Here is a 16,401-nt window from a genome sequence, read left to right on the forward strand (position 1 = left end):
AACAATTCTTTACCAGGAAATGCGTTTATGATAAAGTTTTGGAAAATGGGCGTGGCACCGCCCACTTATGATCACATATATGTACCTCGGTAACCGTTCTACCAATTTGTACCAAACTCGGTATGGTTATTGTGCTTGCTACATAAAAGAAAACCGTTGAAAATTGTTGAAATCGGACTAAGATTGAGGCCGCTTTTCATATAACGGTAAATTTCAGAAATGCTTGAAACTGCAATATTTCGAAATTTAAGGACGCTAATTTACTCAAAATTGATACACCCCGGCTTACCATCTAGCGGTAGGTTTCGGAAAGGTGAAAATCATATACTTAGTACCTGCGCCGGGTATATAATGTTCGGCTCCGCCCGAACTTAGACTTTCTTACTTGTTTTCTTCTTATTTCGTGCTGTAACCGCCTAAGCGGTTTTGGCCGAGTTCAACAAAGCACGCCAGTCGTTTCTCTTCTGTGCCAACTGACGCCAATTGGAAACGCCAAGTGAAGCCAAGTCCTTCTCCACCTCATCTTTCCATCGCAGTGGGGGCCTCCCTCTTCCTCTGCTACCACCAGCGGGTTCCGAGTTGAATACTTTCAAAGCTGGAGCGTCGGTGTCCATTCGAACGACATGGGCAAGCCAGAGGAGCCGCTGTATTTTAATGGCTGCAATTTAGTTTGGCATCCCCGGAGTTCCGCATTAAGGTAGCTATGGAACGGTAGGGGAACTCCCCCTTATTGCAAATATATAATTTTAGCCGCCGGAGGCTTATAGTTTTTAAGTTATTTGTTGTTAAAGTTTGTAAATTGAACTAACCTCTGGGCGCTGTTTCACACAATAAACACTATATTTACGTACACACTTCTGCAAAATAGTTGCATTAAAACCCCGCACAATGAAATACAAACATATTTTTTATATTTGTGATGTATTTGTAATAAATTTAGTATGTTTTTAAAATTATCACGCACATTGTGAATACAGAACGGTTGATTCAACCATGGTTTCACACTGAAATTAGAAGAGTGCTGCCACATCTAAGATAATAACAATAAAAGAGAATAGTTTTAATCTTAACCGTTTTCAAAAAACACTTTATTAACATAGTCCATAAATATATTTTCTGAAGTTCTCATATACATTTTTATATACAAGACAATTTTTATAAAACACCCAGTAACCATAATAGACATCACTGGGGCAGCCCCAGGTTTACCACACAGAAAGGGAATTCTAGTTACCCCATCCTTTCCCAAGGCTACATGGTACACAACAAAAGGAGAATTATATTTGGTATGGGTTATAATCCTAAAGCGCGGCCGAAGGCCGCCTACGCAGAAAGGAATTGTACGCAAAAATACTGTGTGTGTATTTTTATTTTTGCCTGCGGTGTTTTTTAAACCATATTTTAAAAAGAAAAAATTTGTAATAAAAAATCGCGCTATCATTTTTTTTTATATATATTGGGGGTGTTTAACCCCATACCCTCCTTTACTACTAATTCAACGCTGAACAGGAAAACGGGTACGATAAAAACTGTTCTCTTTTATTGTTATTGTTCTTAGATGTGGCAGCACTCTTCTAATGTCAGTGTGAAACCAGGGTTGAATCAACAGTCCTGTATTCATAATGTGCGTATACATATATAAGTGCGTGATAATTTTAAAAACATACTAAATTTATTAAAAATACATCATATATGTAAAACATATGTTTGCATTTCATTGTGCGGGGTTTTAATGCAACTATTTTGCCGAAGTGTGTACGTAAATATAGTGTTTATTGTGTGAATTAGCGCCGAGAGGTTAGTTCAATTTACAAACCTTAACAACAAATAACTTAAAAACTATAAACCTCCGGCGGCTAAACTTATATATATTTGCAATCAGGAGAACTCCCCCTACCCCTTATAACCACATTTTTTTTCGCGGCGGATGCCAAACTAAAATTTTCCCATTTTAATTCGCAGCATTATGTCCATGGCGTTGTAAAGCTCATACAGCTCATCGTCTGCAGTACTCGCCGTCGCCAACGCGTAAAGGGCCGTAAATCTTCCGCAAAATCTTTCTCTCGAATATTCCAAGAGCCGCCGCATCGGATGTTCTCATTGTCCATGCCTCCGCGCCATACACCAGCACAGGCATGAAGAGTGACTTATAGAGCGTGGTTTGCGTACGTCGAGAGAGGACTTTACTCCTGAATTGCCTACTCAGTCCAAAGTAGCACTTGTTAGCAAGAGCGATTCTGCTTTGGATTTCCATGCTGATATTATTATCGCTCCTCAATATTAGGTTTCCCAAGAACTTGACCCTGTCAGAGAGAACAAGTAAAATACCCCCTATTGATGGAAGCTGGGCATGAGGCACTTTATACTCCTGGTGAATAGAATGAGCTCCGTATTTCCAGGATTGATAGGAAGTCCGCAGCTAGCGGAGCAATTTGTGACCATGTTTAGGTACTCTTGCATAAGATCGTACAGATTGTCCAAGAACTTTCCTCTGACGATGAGTGCCAGATCATCCGCGTAGGCAACCACGCGGCATCCTCTCCTTTGCAGTTCCTCCAAGACGTCGTTTATCACGAGTATCCAGAGAAAGGGTATAAAGAGCCTCAAACGCTCTCGAGGAATCCTGTTTCTAGTGTGCAGGCAAAACAGTCCCTCAAAAGTCTTCAAAACGAAAGAAGAGGGACTGATTGGTCTGAGGTCTCTAGGGTATACGTTCACGTTCACGGGTATCTCTTCGGGATAGTACCCTCTTTCTAGGCACCTCGCATCGGGGTGAGCGAGCGACACGAGACCTCCACAGCCTTTTGCAGTTGCGCAGGAATGATGCCATTCGGTCTAGGGGACTTGAAAGAGTCAATTGGCTAGACCATTCGGCGTTTCTCCAGTAGTTCACCGGAGGATGTAGGGCAGTAAACCGTAGGCTCACGCAGTACAGAATTTGGGGAATGTCAAGGAGTAGCTTAAGCGATTCCTCTACACTCATCGTCCAGACGAGTCATTCAAACCTTCTACGGTTTCGTAGAAATTTCTCCATGACTCACTTTTGGCCTTTCTTAAGTATCTCGGACTTCTAGATACCCAGTTCAATTTTGTAGAGTTCCCAGTGGGAGTTTTGTCCAATCTTCTTGAATTTTTTTGAAAAGGCTCCTGCTCGACGCCCTGAGTTCTAAAGGTTCCATCGTCCACCATTTAGGTCAGACTTTGCCCCACTTTACAGCCTTCACAATTTTTTCAATATGGTATACATCCAGTCGTCTCTTTTTGGCATACACAAATGCAAAATGCTTAAACGCCAAGCGGCAATGAAATTTTCCGTGCATTCTTTACGAGAATGGTATATGACCACAAATAGGAACTACGAAGAGACCACGGCCATTGAGAGAACTAAAAAATCACGGGCTCCTTGATATAAATTGTATAAATTGAAAAGTGTATAGCCCAAATCGCCGAAAACGAAACAAAGGGGAACAATTTTTTCTCAGGTTTCTTAGATTTTTTAGGTGGTGTGCAATAAGGCCCGCGGAAATAATGCCCACCCGATTTTTTTCTATATCTGGGTCATTCATAGTTGAGGTAGAGTGCAATAAGGCCCGCCGATAGAAAGCCCATGGGCTTTATTTCCCAAACAAAGAGAAATAAAGCCCATGGGCGAAAGGGAAATATCGCCCACCAATAAAAGGCAATAAAGGTCGCGGGCTTTATTTCCTTTGCGAAAGAGCAATAATGACCGCGGGCTTTATTTCCCAAGGAAAAGTAAATAACGGCCGCTTCACTTATTTCATAAAAAAAGAAATAAAGCCCATGAGTAGTAGTTTCTCTGGCTCTATGAGTATGGTAAGCAAATAACTTGTGTCAAAACCAAACTAATTGGACAATGTTTTCGAGTACTACTTAAACACATATACTCATCATTTAAACAAAAAAATATTGCGTGGAAAAGTCTGTCTTACGAATGCTGTCATGTTTCCACATTTTATTTACTGACTTTACAATTTTTTTTAACGGTTGGCATCATTTTACATTAAAATAGTGCAATATTTTAACTGCAATTAATTTCGCACAGAAAAAGTAATCATTTGACCTAATGTGCAGTGGTCAAAAAATTATAGCCGAACCACTTTTTTCTAAGTTTTAACGTATTACTTTTGTTGTCATTGAATTTTTGTAATTTTTTTTTATAAAAAATTTAGTTCATTCTTTAACAAAGCCCGTGTAAATCCAAGTTTCCAAATTTGTGGAATAGTAAAAAAATTAAAAAAATTTTCGTGTAAATTTCGAACTTTTTAAAAATTCTAAAAATTCAATCGAAATTTTTAGCCATTTGGAACTCATACTTTATTCTACTAGAATTCAATGCGCCACAAAACTGCATACTCAGATTTTAATTAAAAACTCGAAATTTTAACGAAAATTTGTTGAATTATTTTTTAAATTGCATAAATGTGGTAATAGATGCGGACAAGGTGGCAACGCCACGGCGAAGTGAATGCAACATACGAACGGACGAAACAAGACAAGAAACCGAGAGACAACAGAGGAGAGTCGCTAGCCGGACGCGGACGTGAAAACACACTCGAAATGTCTTATTAAAATTACTTTACTTATTATTAAAATTACTTAAAACTATTACTTAAGATTAAATAAAACTATTATTGAAAAACTAAATGTATACACTTTAGGGGCAGGGGGGTGCTCGAGCCCCCCCTTTCTAACTTTCAAATTTTCCTTATATATATATATAATAGTACCCTGAAATGTCAGCTTAATAGGGTCGAGCCCCCTCCTAAATTTCATTCTGGCTACGCCGATGTATGTGCATATGTGACAATAAATTAAACATATGTATATTCAAACCGAAACCGTGTGTGTGTTGCGCATCATTTTTGAACGGAAAAGGGACGACATAAATTTTTAAGGCAGTGTCACTCGATTGGTGCATTTGTACAGATTTGTACATTTTTATATTGGGCTATTGGTAAAAAATGGGACAATTTTGATTTTTGTAGTCAAAAGATTGGTATAATACAGCGATGTTCTATTGAAAAATTTCAACAAATTAACTTTCGTGAGTGGGATAAAGAAAAATATTTTGGGTGTTCACACAATTGGGATACGATTTGCACCTAATTTTGGAAAATACCCAATCGTGTGACACTGCCTTTGAACTTGTATTTATACGGATGTTTTTAAAGAACGAATTATAAAAAACGAGCCAAAATTAAATAACAGTAAAAATAATATTTTAAAACTTGTGAAAATTCGGTGCGGCTATAATTTGTTCGCTGCTGTACATAAGTTGACTATGATTACCCGGCCGTGCTATCATAGTAGCACAATGCCACTAAGCGCATTTTAAAATTTTCAGGCAATAGCCCCATGCGATTATCGATTATATTTTTTGTTGTTTGTGTGAAATATTTCATTTTTATCAGTATTTTTCTTTTAATCAAAATATGTTGAAATAAAAGTGAAATTAAAAAAAATTTTGCCACAACCACATTTTAAACTTTGCACAGATTGCTTTGCAGAGCACAGTAGGCGTACTAATCTAAATAGTAATACAAGCATTTTGTGTCCAATTTGCCGTCAAATTATTCGACAATCGACGAAAGCATTTATTTAACTTTTTACTTTTTCATGTTACTTTTTGTTGCTAAACTTTGAATTATTTAATTTTCATTCACATGTACATACATACATACATATGTATTAAATATATGCATTGAAATTCGTTAATTTAAATTTCTTCGTATAATAAAGAAACCAAATATTTAGTTCTATGTTATCATATTAGTTAGTTTTTATTGAGAACAGGGGGTTTTGGATGTACATATTCTAAAATGGAGACAAGAGCCACAATGAGGATGACATAACGCCCGCGGGCGCTATTTCCGCGGGCCTTATTGCACTCCACCATATTCTGATGTGTCAGACAATATACACAACAGACACGAATCTCCTCCTATTAATTAGGGATGGAAATTAGCCATGGGTAATTGCGCAATTTTTTTGGCGCTAGCTCAATAACGCCAGCGCCACCTGTGGTGTCAGCGCACTAACCCAGCGCAATAGCGCAGTGTACTGAATTGAACACGGCGCCATCTGAGTGTCACCACAGTACCCATCGTCATAAAGTACAGTACACCATACAGTGGTGTCGACTCTCGCTCGACGACTTTTCGACTTTTTTACTATTTGCGGCCGCTGGGTTCAAGCCCTGGTCAAAGCAACGTCGCAAAAAAAAATATAGTAAAAAAGTTTTTTCTTAACAGCGGTCGCCCCTCGGCAGGCAATGGCAAACCTTCGAGTGCATTGCTACCATAAGCTTGTCATAAAAATACCATCGCCGTTCAGAGGCGACATAAAGCTGTATGTCCCTCCCCACTGTGTGAGAACATCAAGGAGAACACTAGCATATATGTAAGCGCCAATCTATTATTAGTTGCATTTTTTTGTAAGCGAGCGACAAAAGAACGCTCAACTCGGGTAAAAATTTCCTTTTAGCTACTTAAGCAACCTTGTTGGTGGCCGGTAAGAAACATGTGATTAGTTTAACGGGATTTAGCTACAAAAACCAATTGAAATGAGTAATTATGCGAGGTATTTGCGTAATATATATACTTATTTAAAAAATAAGTCACGTATATGTGACCTGGTCTACGGAAAGGGGGCTTAGGTGTCAAAAAATCAATTTTCACTTTTTGCTTGATTCGGATGGAAGATGAGATGCTTTTTCACGTGGTGAAAAGCAGAAAATCCTAACTTGCTTAGAAGTGTACTAAAAATGTAGAGAAAGAAGAGTAAAAATACGACAAAATATAATTTATTGGTAATGAACAAAATACATTGAATTATAAGCTATAAAGACATGATTATACACTAGAAAAACGTATTATGGGCCAAAAATAATAATGCTGAGTAGTTTATGTATTTTTCTTTGTTGTCGTTTTCCTTGAGATCTTTTTACGTGTTGATCCTGAGGAAGATGGACCTGGTTCCTCGTCTGGTTTGAGAACATCTTCACTAGTTTTTGCCTTCCGTTTCTTCGATGGCAAATCTTTCGGCAATGGAGCCACAATATCTACTTTAGATATATCCGAAACTAACTCCTCATCAACACTCATGTTTCATTTCATGCGAAATGCGAAGACGATAATCAACAGAAACAGTAAACGTCACTTCTTCAGTGTTACTTTTTTAAATGTTCCACACTAGCAACTTACACGATGAACTATAATAATATTCCGACCAACAACAACACTTACTGGACCAACAACAACACTTACTGGACCAACAACAACACTTACTGGACGTCCGGCGCGGAGAACAATTAACGAGATAATGAGAAACTGACGAAACGAGTTGCTTACTTTTAACAGCTTTTTCACAGAAAACTAGTTTTCGCACGTAAGCTCTCTTTTCGTAGACCAGGTCACATATAAGGAAAAAAAAATTCCCTCTCTACTTTCCCATTAATAATTCACAATAGAGCAGTTTTTTCACTTACCAACACTACCCTTCAGGTCGCGTATTTTTTAACCGACCTGGCTGAACTCGGATAAATAGCTGAGTTTGTGTTGTTGCTTTGCGTGTATTTCATTATTTAAGCGAGTGTTCTTTTGTAGCTCGGTTGCAAAAGAATGCACCTATTATTATTATTATCTATTGATGGTAGCTTTATAAGCTAATTTTTAGGTTTCACCATCCTATAGTCCGGGAACCAGCGACATATTTTTGTCAATGATTTAAGTTCCGGCCATATTAATATATATGATTCGTATGATGTCGCTACGAAGCGTAGTAACGTTCAGCTGCGCCATTGTGGGTGGGTTGGGCTACAGCAGCCTCCCACGCAAACAAAAAAAATAAAAAATTTAATTGTTTCAGTTTTGCTAGAAATGATAGAGTGTATAGTAAAGAGTAAGAAAACGATGTTCAGCTGGCTGTATGTGGGTGGGTTATACTTCAGCTGCTCAGGTGAACATAAAAAAATAAAAAAAATTTATGATTTTAGTTCGCACGAAAATTGGTTAGGTGATAGTGGATATGATGCTTAAATCAAAACAAAAGTTCAGCTGGCTTTATGTGGGTGGAAAAATGTTCAGCTGAGGCAGTGAAGGTGTAACGCAGAAAGCAGGTATATGAGCGGCGCTCTCAAGGCACGCGTAACTTTAATACGTCAACTGAACGTCTTTCCGCCCGCATACAGTCAGCTGAACGTTTTTTTGGTTTAAAGTGATATTTTAACTATCATATAACCAATTTTCTCCCGAACTGAAAGAATGTATCTAAACTTACACGTATTTACTCATGCAACTGTCGTACAAGTGACGTGCATGTTACGGTAGCAGATTACTTATAATTTCTACTTTATTAATGTTAAATATACAAGAGTTTTCAATCGTCGCGCATTTTACGCGCGTAGGTCTTGTGGTATATTTTTAATTGCGTTTTCCTTTTTATCTAGAACAAAGAGACGAAGCCGCCATATCACAAGGTTTATATGTACAAGGTTGCACATTGGGTATGTCCGTTAGGTCAAAATTTAACAAACAGCTTATTGCTGGGCGACAACATCCAAACAGCGACAACAACAAACAGCGTTCACTTTACACACCGACGACATATACTACGTTTATACTCACGTATTATTTGCAAATAACTAAATCACGCAAATAAGTATTGATTAGTGGTACTATTTGCAAATAAGCGCAAGACGCCGCCATTCTTAAGTTTATTTTCTTTTACAATGGCTATCTTATTGCCATTTAGTAATCAAGACGTTGCCATTTTGAACTTTATTTTCTTTTTCGATGGTCATATTATTGCCATTTTATAATCAGGCAATATTAAAAAAGAATTTTTCACCATCGAATAAACAGTGAGTTCGGTATTTGCAAATTATTTTTATTTGCAAATAGCTTACGTACAAACGTAGTAATAGACACACAGTTCAATTGTTGAAGTGAAAGCAAAAATTTGATCGCCTTGTGACGTCTTGCGTACAGAGGGGCAATTTTTATTTCGCACATTGCGCGACCTTGTATGAATTGTTCTTGACCATATCAGTGACTTTGGAGCCTTCATTCGAGTGAGATCTACTACGACAACGCTGCCAGAATAGAAAGTGAAGCGACGCCACCGGGGAATTCTCGCCGCGATGTCGACAATAGTGCCTTTTTGTGTTTTTTGAAAAAAAAGAAAATAATTTTTACAGAACGTTTACAGAACAATCTCTAAAAAAGTGTAGTGAAATATTAACAGTTCGTCAGAACAATAATTTACTTGGAAAAGAAGTTATATTGCCAGCCCAGCCGAATGACTTCCAATTGTATCACGTCAACTGCTACAAACGCTTCACAGCTTTACCGTCAAAATATAGAGTTCATGCCTCGAATCTTGCAGCAAAAAATGCGGAAGCATCATCTTCTTCAATAGGAGGGTAAGTCAAATGATTTTACTTAAATATTTGTTCATAAAGAAGTGTTTTCACAAGCTAGTATTGACATATTTTTATCGTAGTTCTTTGCTCATTATTTATTCCAACCATTCGTAATTTTGTTTTATTAACCTTATTATACTTCATTATTTCTACATGTTTTCTGTTGTATATTGATTAAAGTGTATTCTTAATAAGAAATAGCAGAAATTAAATACAGTGAAATTTCTCATAACCGGACCCTCTATTTGACACATACGACATGAATGTATGCATACATGCTAAAAGGGGAATCACCAATTTCATTTTTATAAAAACCGGCTATGCAAGCTGTTCCGGTTACAAGGACTGTCCGCAATGAGGAATTTCACCACCGCACCGCAGCACCGGATAATACTGCAGATTGTTTACTTGAAGTTGAGCAATTGGGAAACACAAAGCGAGAAAGCTTCATCCAGGAATGTGTGGATAATTCCAATAAGTTTGAGCAGTCGATCCCCCGAACAAAATATCTAAATTTCACAAATGGGATGGCAAAAAAGAAAACGTATATTGGTGGCAAGGAAATAGAATTGCGCATGCAGCGTGATTTATTTGGCCAATTATTAAGCATTTCTTTAAAAAAGTAACTCCCCCCCTGAACACCACTGCCATTGTCCAAGTGCCATCTGGACGGAACAATTTGCAAGACTGACAAATCGTCATTAATGAGATTATTAGAAATGAAAATTAATTCCTCCCCTCCTCAACACACTGATGTTATGATATTTGATGGCTACTTTATGTTGTATTTGATGAAAAACGTGCCTGTTACGTTCGATAACATATCTATACAATTTTTGAAAATGATCTGCGCAAACAGTGCCAACACTATCATCCTCACTTTTGATCGATATATATTTCCGTCAATCAAAGACACTGAACACAAAATCAGAGGAATGCAACTGTCCAATTTTAGCATCAGTGGGTCTGAGCAAGTACGACCGACCGACTTCACAGGCGAGTGGAAAAATGTCAACTTCAAAGAAGCTATTGTTAGGTTTTTTTTTGACCATTGGGCAGAGGATTACATGGCGCCGTATATAAATAATAAAACTATTTATGTAAATGCTGACGCTTGCCATAAGTATATAGTCAGAGATGGTAAAATGATCCGAAGTATCGAGCATCAACTGACTTGTCCTAGTCACGAAGAGGCAGACACTAAGATTATTTACCACATTTGTAAATTACAAAGTGATACTAACGTTAACATTCGGTGTTTCGACACTGATATTTTAGTCATAATTATCGCCAATATGAGCAATATAGACAAGAATATTAATATATCGATGCAAGTTGGTGTAGGTAACAATCAACGATTTATTAATATCAATCATCTGTACGAGACTTTGGGAAGCGATGTAAGCGCGGCGCTGCCAGCCTTCCACGCAATAACAGGATGTGACTTTAACCCGGCCTTTTTCCGGAAAGGCAAAAAGCGCCCTTACTTAATGATGACCAAAAATAAAGAATTTGTCAACAGTTTTATTGCAATGTCCACCTCATCGGAGAGTAGAGAAGATCTTTTTGACAAAATACAAGAATTCGTCTGCCGACTCTACGGCTTCAAAAAAATTAATGACATCAATGAAGCTAGGGTCGCAACGTTCATGAGGAACTACAAGGTGCTGGGGAATAATAATGTTTTCCGCTTGACGAATAAAACTATCGACGGCTCAGCTCTACCACCCTGTAAAGTGGAACTGCAGCAACAATTCCTAAGAGCGTGCTACATCGCTCAGATTTGGGCGCATGCTCATCTACAAGTACCCAGCGGCGAAACACCGTCCGTTAGACTATAGCTGGGAAGAAATGGACAACAGATATCAATTTAAGTGGTTTACTGACAGCCAGTTACCACATCACTTGACGAAATAACAAACAAAAGGTAAGACAAATTTGAATAGAAAAGTTTTTTCGTTCAAAAATTATTTCATTTAAAAAAATTTTTTTTTTAATAACTGTTTTTTATTTATTAATATATACTTGCTATAAACATTTATTTATGTGATAAATTGTAAATATTAAAAACTAATATTTATTATATCTGTTTGCAGATGATGACAAAGATATACTGTCAGAGATTTCCGAAAGCGATTCTGATAGCGAATCGGATGACGACGCTACAAGCTCGTCAGCAGACCAAAGCGAGGAAGAAACCTAAATTTATTTATGTATATATGCTATGTACAATATTGTGTACGTAAAATAAAAATTTTCATAGATATACTTCTTCATTTATTAACATGTACGTCACTTGTACTAAAGTTGCATGAGTAGGTTTAGATACATTCTTTCAGATCGGGTGAAAATTGGTTATATGATAGTTAAAATATCACTTTAAATCAAAAAAACGTTCAGCTGACTGTATGCGGGCGGAAAGACGAACGTCTTAAAGTTACGCGTGCCCTGAGAGCGCCGCTCATATACCTGCTTTCTGCGTTACACCTTCACTGCCTCAGCTGAACGTTTTTCCCCCCACATACAGCCAGCTGAACGTTTGTTTTGATTTAAGTATCATATCCACTATCACCTGACCAATTTTCGTGCGAACTAAAATCATACATTTTTTTTTATTTTTTTATGTTCACCTGAGCAGCTGAAGTATAACCCACCCACATACAGCCAGCTGAACATCGTTTTCTAAGGCACTCCGCACATTAAGCTCCTAATCATAGTAGTGTAATCGTTTCGCCATACTAAAGTATAAAGCTTTTATGCCGAACACATGTGTTTCAATGAAGCTCTGTACATTACGATTCAAAATCTTGTTTTCGCCTAAACATAAAAGCTTCATGAATCGAAGCGCCCAACATTGTAAGGCGCTTGTAGTTTTGAAATCATCATTTGTTTACTTTTTTGTGTTGGAAATAAAATTTATTTGTCAATTCAATAGAAAATGAATGATTTCGTGCTAAAATTCGTGCAAATTGTATTAAACCACAAGCGTTTATGTAATATTTCGGAGCAGAAATATTTGCGGAAGTGCGTAGTTGCGAAAGAACGGCCAGAAAATTTGTTATGTGTATAAAGTGTTTATTAGCTGGTGACTTATGCCCGGCGTGCAAGTGTGCAGAAGTCGAGTCGTTATGCATCCGTTTCGGCATGACGAACCGATTACTCTACTTTGATTAGGCGCGTAATGTGCCCAGTGCCTTACTCTTTACTATACACTCTATCATTCATATCATTTCTAGCAAAACTGAAATAATTAAATTTTTTATTTTTTTTTGATTGCGTGGGAGGATGCTGTAGCCCAACCCACCCGTGGTGCCGCAGCTGAACGTTACTAGGCTTTAAAGGAGCATTACAGGATGCATTCAAATGAATGTGAGCAAAACGAATTTCACGTATCTCGCAACTGCTTCCTCTGGTGTTTGTTTGGGGCATACCCCATTCCACGCCTCTTGCGTTGAAATCTCCAGCAACAATTATGTGGCCGGTTATATCGCGCAATTCGTCTTCAAGGTCTTCGAGCTTTCCCCTGAAGACAGGGACTGTGTCGTTTGGAGACAGGTAGCAGCTCACCACAGTGATTTGCGCCATTTTAACCCAGACGTAGCAGCGTCCTACCCCGCTGCTCTCTGCGCGATGGTTGGGGTTAGCAATCCATATCGCGGCCGAGCCTGATTGGTCAACATGCCAGGTTTCTTTTGTTCTATAGGGTTCACTGATGATGACAGCGTCTGCTCTTTGTTCAAGAACCAATTGGTCCAGCAGGTCATCAGCTACCCTACTCCTGTTCATATTGCCTTGTATAAATTTAATCATATTCTCCCAAGCTTTGTCTTAGCCTCAGCAAGGGCATCCCTGAAGGCCTTGCACGCTCCCGACCCGGGCAGGTGATGGGAATTTTTCTGTCCATCTCCTGCCGAGCACAGGTAGCAGCTTGGGCTTTCTTTACACGCAGAGGCTATGTGGCCCTGCTGACCACATTTCCAGCATGAACTGCTTCTGTCTGGGCCTTTGCATGCCGCCTTTTTGTGGCCATACCCCAGACAGCGGAAACACCTTTGGACATCCGCGCGCTCTCGGACGCGGCAGATAATCCAACCTACTCGCAGCTTCCCCTTTTCAATAAGAGTCCGGCCTGGCAGTTCATCGATTTCCACCACGGCCATTCTTTGTTCTCGCGAGTTTACAGCGAGGAGAGAGACGCGAAGTTGGCCATTCATCTTGTCTCCTAACTCCCCGCGTATAGCGTTCTCCACTTCTGGGGCCGTGGTTAGGCAGTCCATGCCCAGAACTTCTAGACGTAAACGTCTAGTGAGAATACGGGCGTCTCCAAGCTGGCCAATGGCAGTGCACACATTTTCCTTAAATGCTGTGTGGTTGCCACAGCGCTCCATTTCGATGAGCACGCCGCCTTCGCGGGTTTTCCGAACAGATCGAATTACGGTCTCCGTCTTCTCGGGTTGGAGCTTACCGCGTATCGTTCCCAGCACCTCTGCATAGGTTTTGCCTTCAGCTGGCTTAATTATTAATTTGGCGAGACTCTTCTTTTTTCTCACCCTCTTCTTTTTTTTGCGGCTGGTCGCCTCGCCCTTATTGACCAAGGGTTCACCTGGCGCTGGCCCTGGCTTGGGCTTTCTACTTTTTCCAACCGTTTTCCATTGATTGTCTGGTACGGTTTTCTGTGCATTGTTGTTATTATTGCCATTATTATTAGGATTATTAATAATAATGTTTTTACTACTATTATTATTATTAGCAGTAGTATTTTTCTTCTTTTCCGGCTCGCCTGTAGGGGAGTCGGATCGAGTTCGACCTCTCTTTTGCGAGCCAGGGCCAGCCTTCCGCAGCTCGGAAAGGGTAGGCCCCTTCCGGCGCTGCTCTCGGAGGTAGCTTAATATATTTAAGCTCTCCTCGATTTGGGCCATACCTGTTTTTATGTCCATGGACACATTCTTTTGCTTAGACACAGCGCTCTGCATCTTCTTCAGGACAAGCCGAATCTGGGCCAATTGCTCATCTTCATTGCCTTCGCAAGTTCCCAAGCTTGCGGTGACATGCTTGTCGCTGTTTGCAGCAGCCGGCGTTTGAAGACGACTATCCCGGCTGCCGGGAGTTGCCGTTTGGCAAGGTGTAGCCTTCTGCGCCACGCCGGCGGCTTTCTCCGTGCTCGTGGTGCCGGAATTTGCCTGCAGAGGAGTTTGTGGCGGGGAGCGCACGACTCTACTGCTCTTCCTGAATGCGCTGCATTCTTCCTCCGTATCATCGACGTTCGTTTCGTTTATTGGTTTTGTTTTAATCATTTTCAGTCAATTGGGTCTCCGCTTCAAGCCGCTATCTCCACACGTAGCACAGTCGCTTTTAAGTGTCCCGAAGTTCCCTTCTCTCAAAGGAGCAGGCCATCGCGAGGGTTGACACAAGTCCTTATGGGATATTGTGTTCAGAGCCAAGACAGCGCAAAACCAGGAGTAAATCTCAACTGGACCTGTGCGGCCAACTAAATGGCGACGTGTATTGAACGTACTTGAAGACCTGCCAGGGTTTTAACGAGACGGAGGCGATCGCAGCATTAGCCCACCAGCCATTTCTGTGAGGTGTCACCCTCACATACTAAAGTGGCGGAATACTGCTCTCGCCAGCCCAATATCAGACTAATCGTATACATGCTCCAGTATGCCATGAACAGGATCTAACTGGTCTCAATCCTGGGATGCTTTTTGGGGGGCGGCATCTGTTCGCCCGGACACAGGAGATTCATCAAGCATTTCTGATCTTTTAAATCAGGCCCTCGTCTCCTGCCGCTCTTGGTCTGGGACTGCTTATTGGTTATTCGCAGCTAACCTATCGGAGTAGGCCGTTCACGATCCGCCCTGTGTGACCCCGGTAAGGTCCTGAGCTTAGCCCTTACCTGGCTGGCTCCCGGACTACTATTGCAGTAGTGTTATTATTGCATTTATTATTATTATAGTGCATTATAGCAAAACCGCCGCTTCAACTATGTAATATTCAAAATATGGCAATACAATATTTAAATAAACAGCATTCAACAAGAAGCGTTCAATACTACAGATAATTTTATAATGGCTCCAAGGTTGATATTCGTTGACTGCTCAAAAATTTACAAATCAGTCGATGAATATATGTGGTTTTCTTAATAATTTCATATTGATATTTAATTTTAAATTCCAATGCCAAATCGTGTGCAACTAATTGATAAAATATAATTTGTTGGATTATTAAAAATTATAATTTATGTTCATTACTTAATAAAGTAAGTATTAATTTTTTTGTAATTTTTCAAAAAGTCGATTTAAGTCATAAAGTCGACAATCAGAGGTGATTAATCGACTTAAAGAATCGAAAACCGGAAAGTCGATTCCGAAGTCAAGAATCGATTCTGCGGGCGCCTTTTCTATCCCTACTCTCAATCATGAAAATTCACTTAATCCTGAGACACCTTTAAATTAAAGAAAATTAAAAAAAGCACAACATTAAGGGTTGTTTTTATATAGACCACCATTTTTTTCATTATTCTTGCTTCTCTTCTTACATATTTTGCCTTAAATGCATATATGTATGTATAGGCATATTTTGTCAAAAATGCATTTTCGGTGCATTTTTTATTAAACGCCGTTTGCCTAGAACGAACGAATCACTCCACAATTGAAAGAGCATTTAATTATTCCATGCAACTATTGGGTACTGATTTCGTCGAAAATTATTTTAATGTCTCTGACGCGGCGCTATATATCGAGCCCTAACCGCCAAAAAACATAAGCGACATTTTGTTCAAAATTTTCTTTTGATGCAGAATTGCATCTAGATGCTCTACGGGCATTTCTGCATAAAAAGAAAATTTTTGAAAAATATGTAGCTTACATTTTTTCGGGGCTAGGGCTCGATATGGTATAATCAACCAAGGCGCTGAAGGTATTTTACCCAAAGTTAATGCACGTAACTTGTTTGGC

General features: G+C 39.3%; 2 protein-coding genes across 4 annotated transcripts in view; one reads left to right on the forward strand and one right to left on the reverse strand.

Annotated features, from left to right (window-relative positions):
- Phk-3 (Pherokine 3) overlaps positions 1-16,401 on the reverse strand; it is a 52,373-nt gene that overhangs the window by 5,725 nt on the left and 30,247 nt on the right. The gene's annotated exons all lie outside the window — the stretch shown is intronic.
- LOC108363375 (uncharacterized) lies at positions 8,987-11,360 on the forward strand. The gene is made up of 2 exons (XM_017616718.1): positions 8,987-9,442; positions 9,638-11,360. Exon 2 carries the CDS (start codon positions 10,147-10,149, stop codon positions 11,281-11,283), a length of 1,137 nt encoding a protein of 378 aa, XP_017472207.1. The 5' UTR covers positions 8,987-9,442; positions 9,638-10,146; the 3' UTR covers positions 11,284-11,360.

Source organism: Rhagoletis zephyria, unplaced genomic scaffold, assembly GCF_001687245.7.
Source record: "Rhagoletis zephyria isolate East Lansing unplaced genomic scaffold, Rhagoletis_zephyria_1.1 Rzeph_scaffold_01262, whole genome shotgun sequence".
Taxonomy (NCBI): domain Eukaryota; kingdom Metazoa; phylum Arthropoda; class Insecta; order Diptera; family Tephritidae; genus Rhagoletis; species Rhagoletis zephyria.

Bases quoted from the DNA above. Each gene is read 5' to 3' on its own strand.
- LOC108363375 (XM_017616718.1), top strand. From the start codon at position 10,147: ATGAGATTATTAGAAATGAAAATTAATTCCTCCCCTCCTCAACACACT.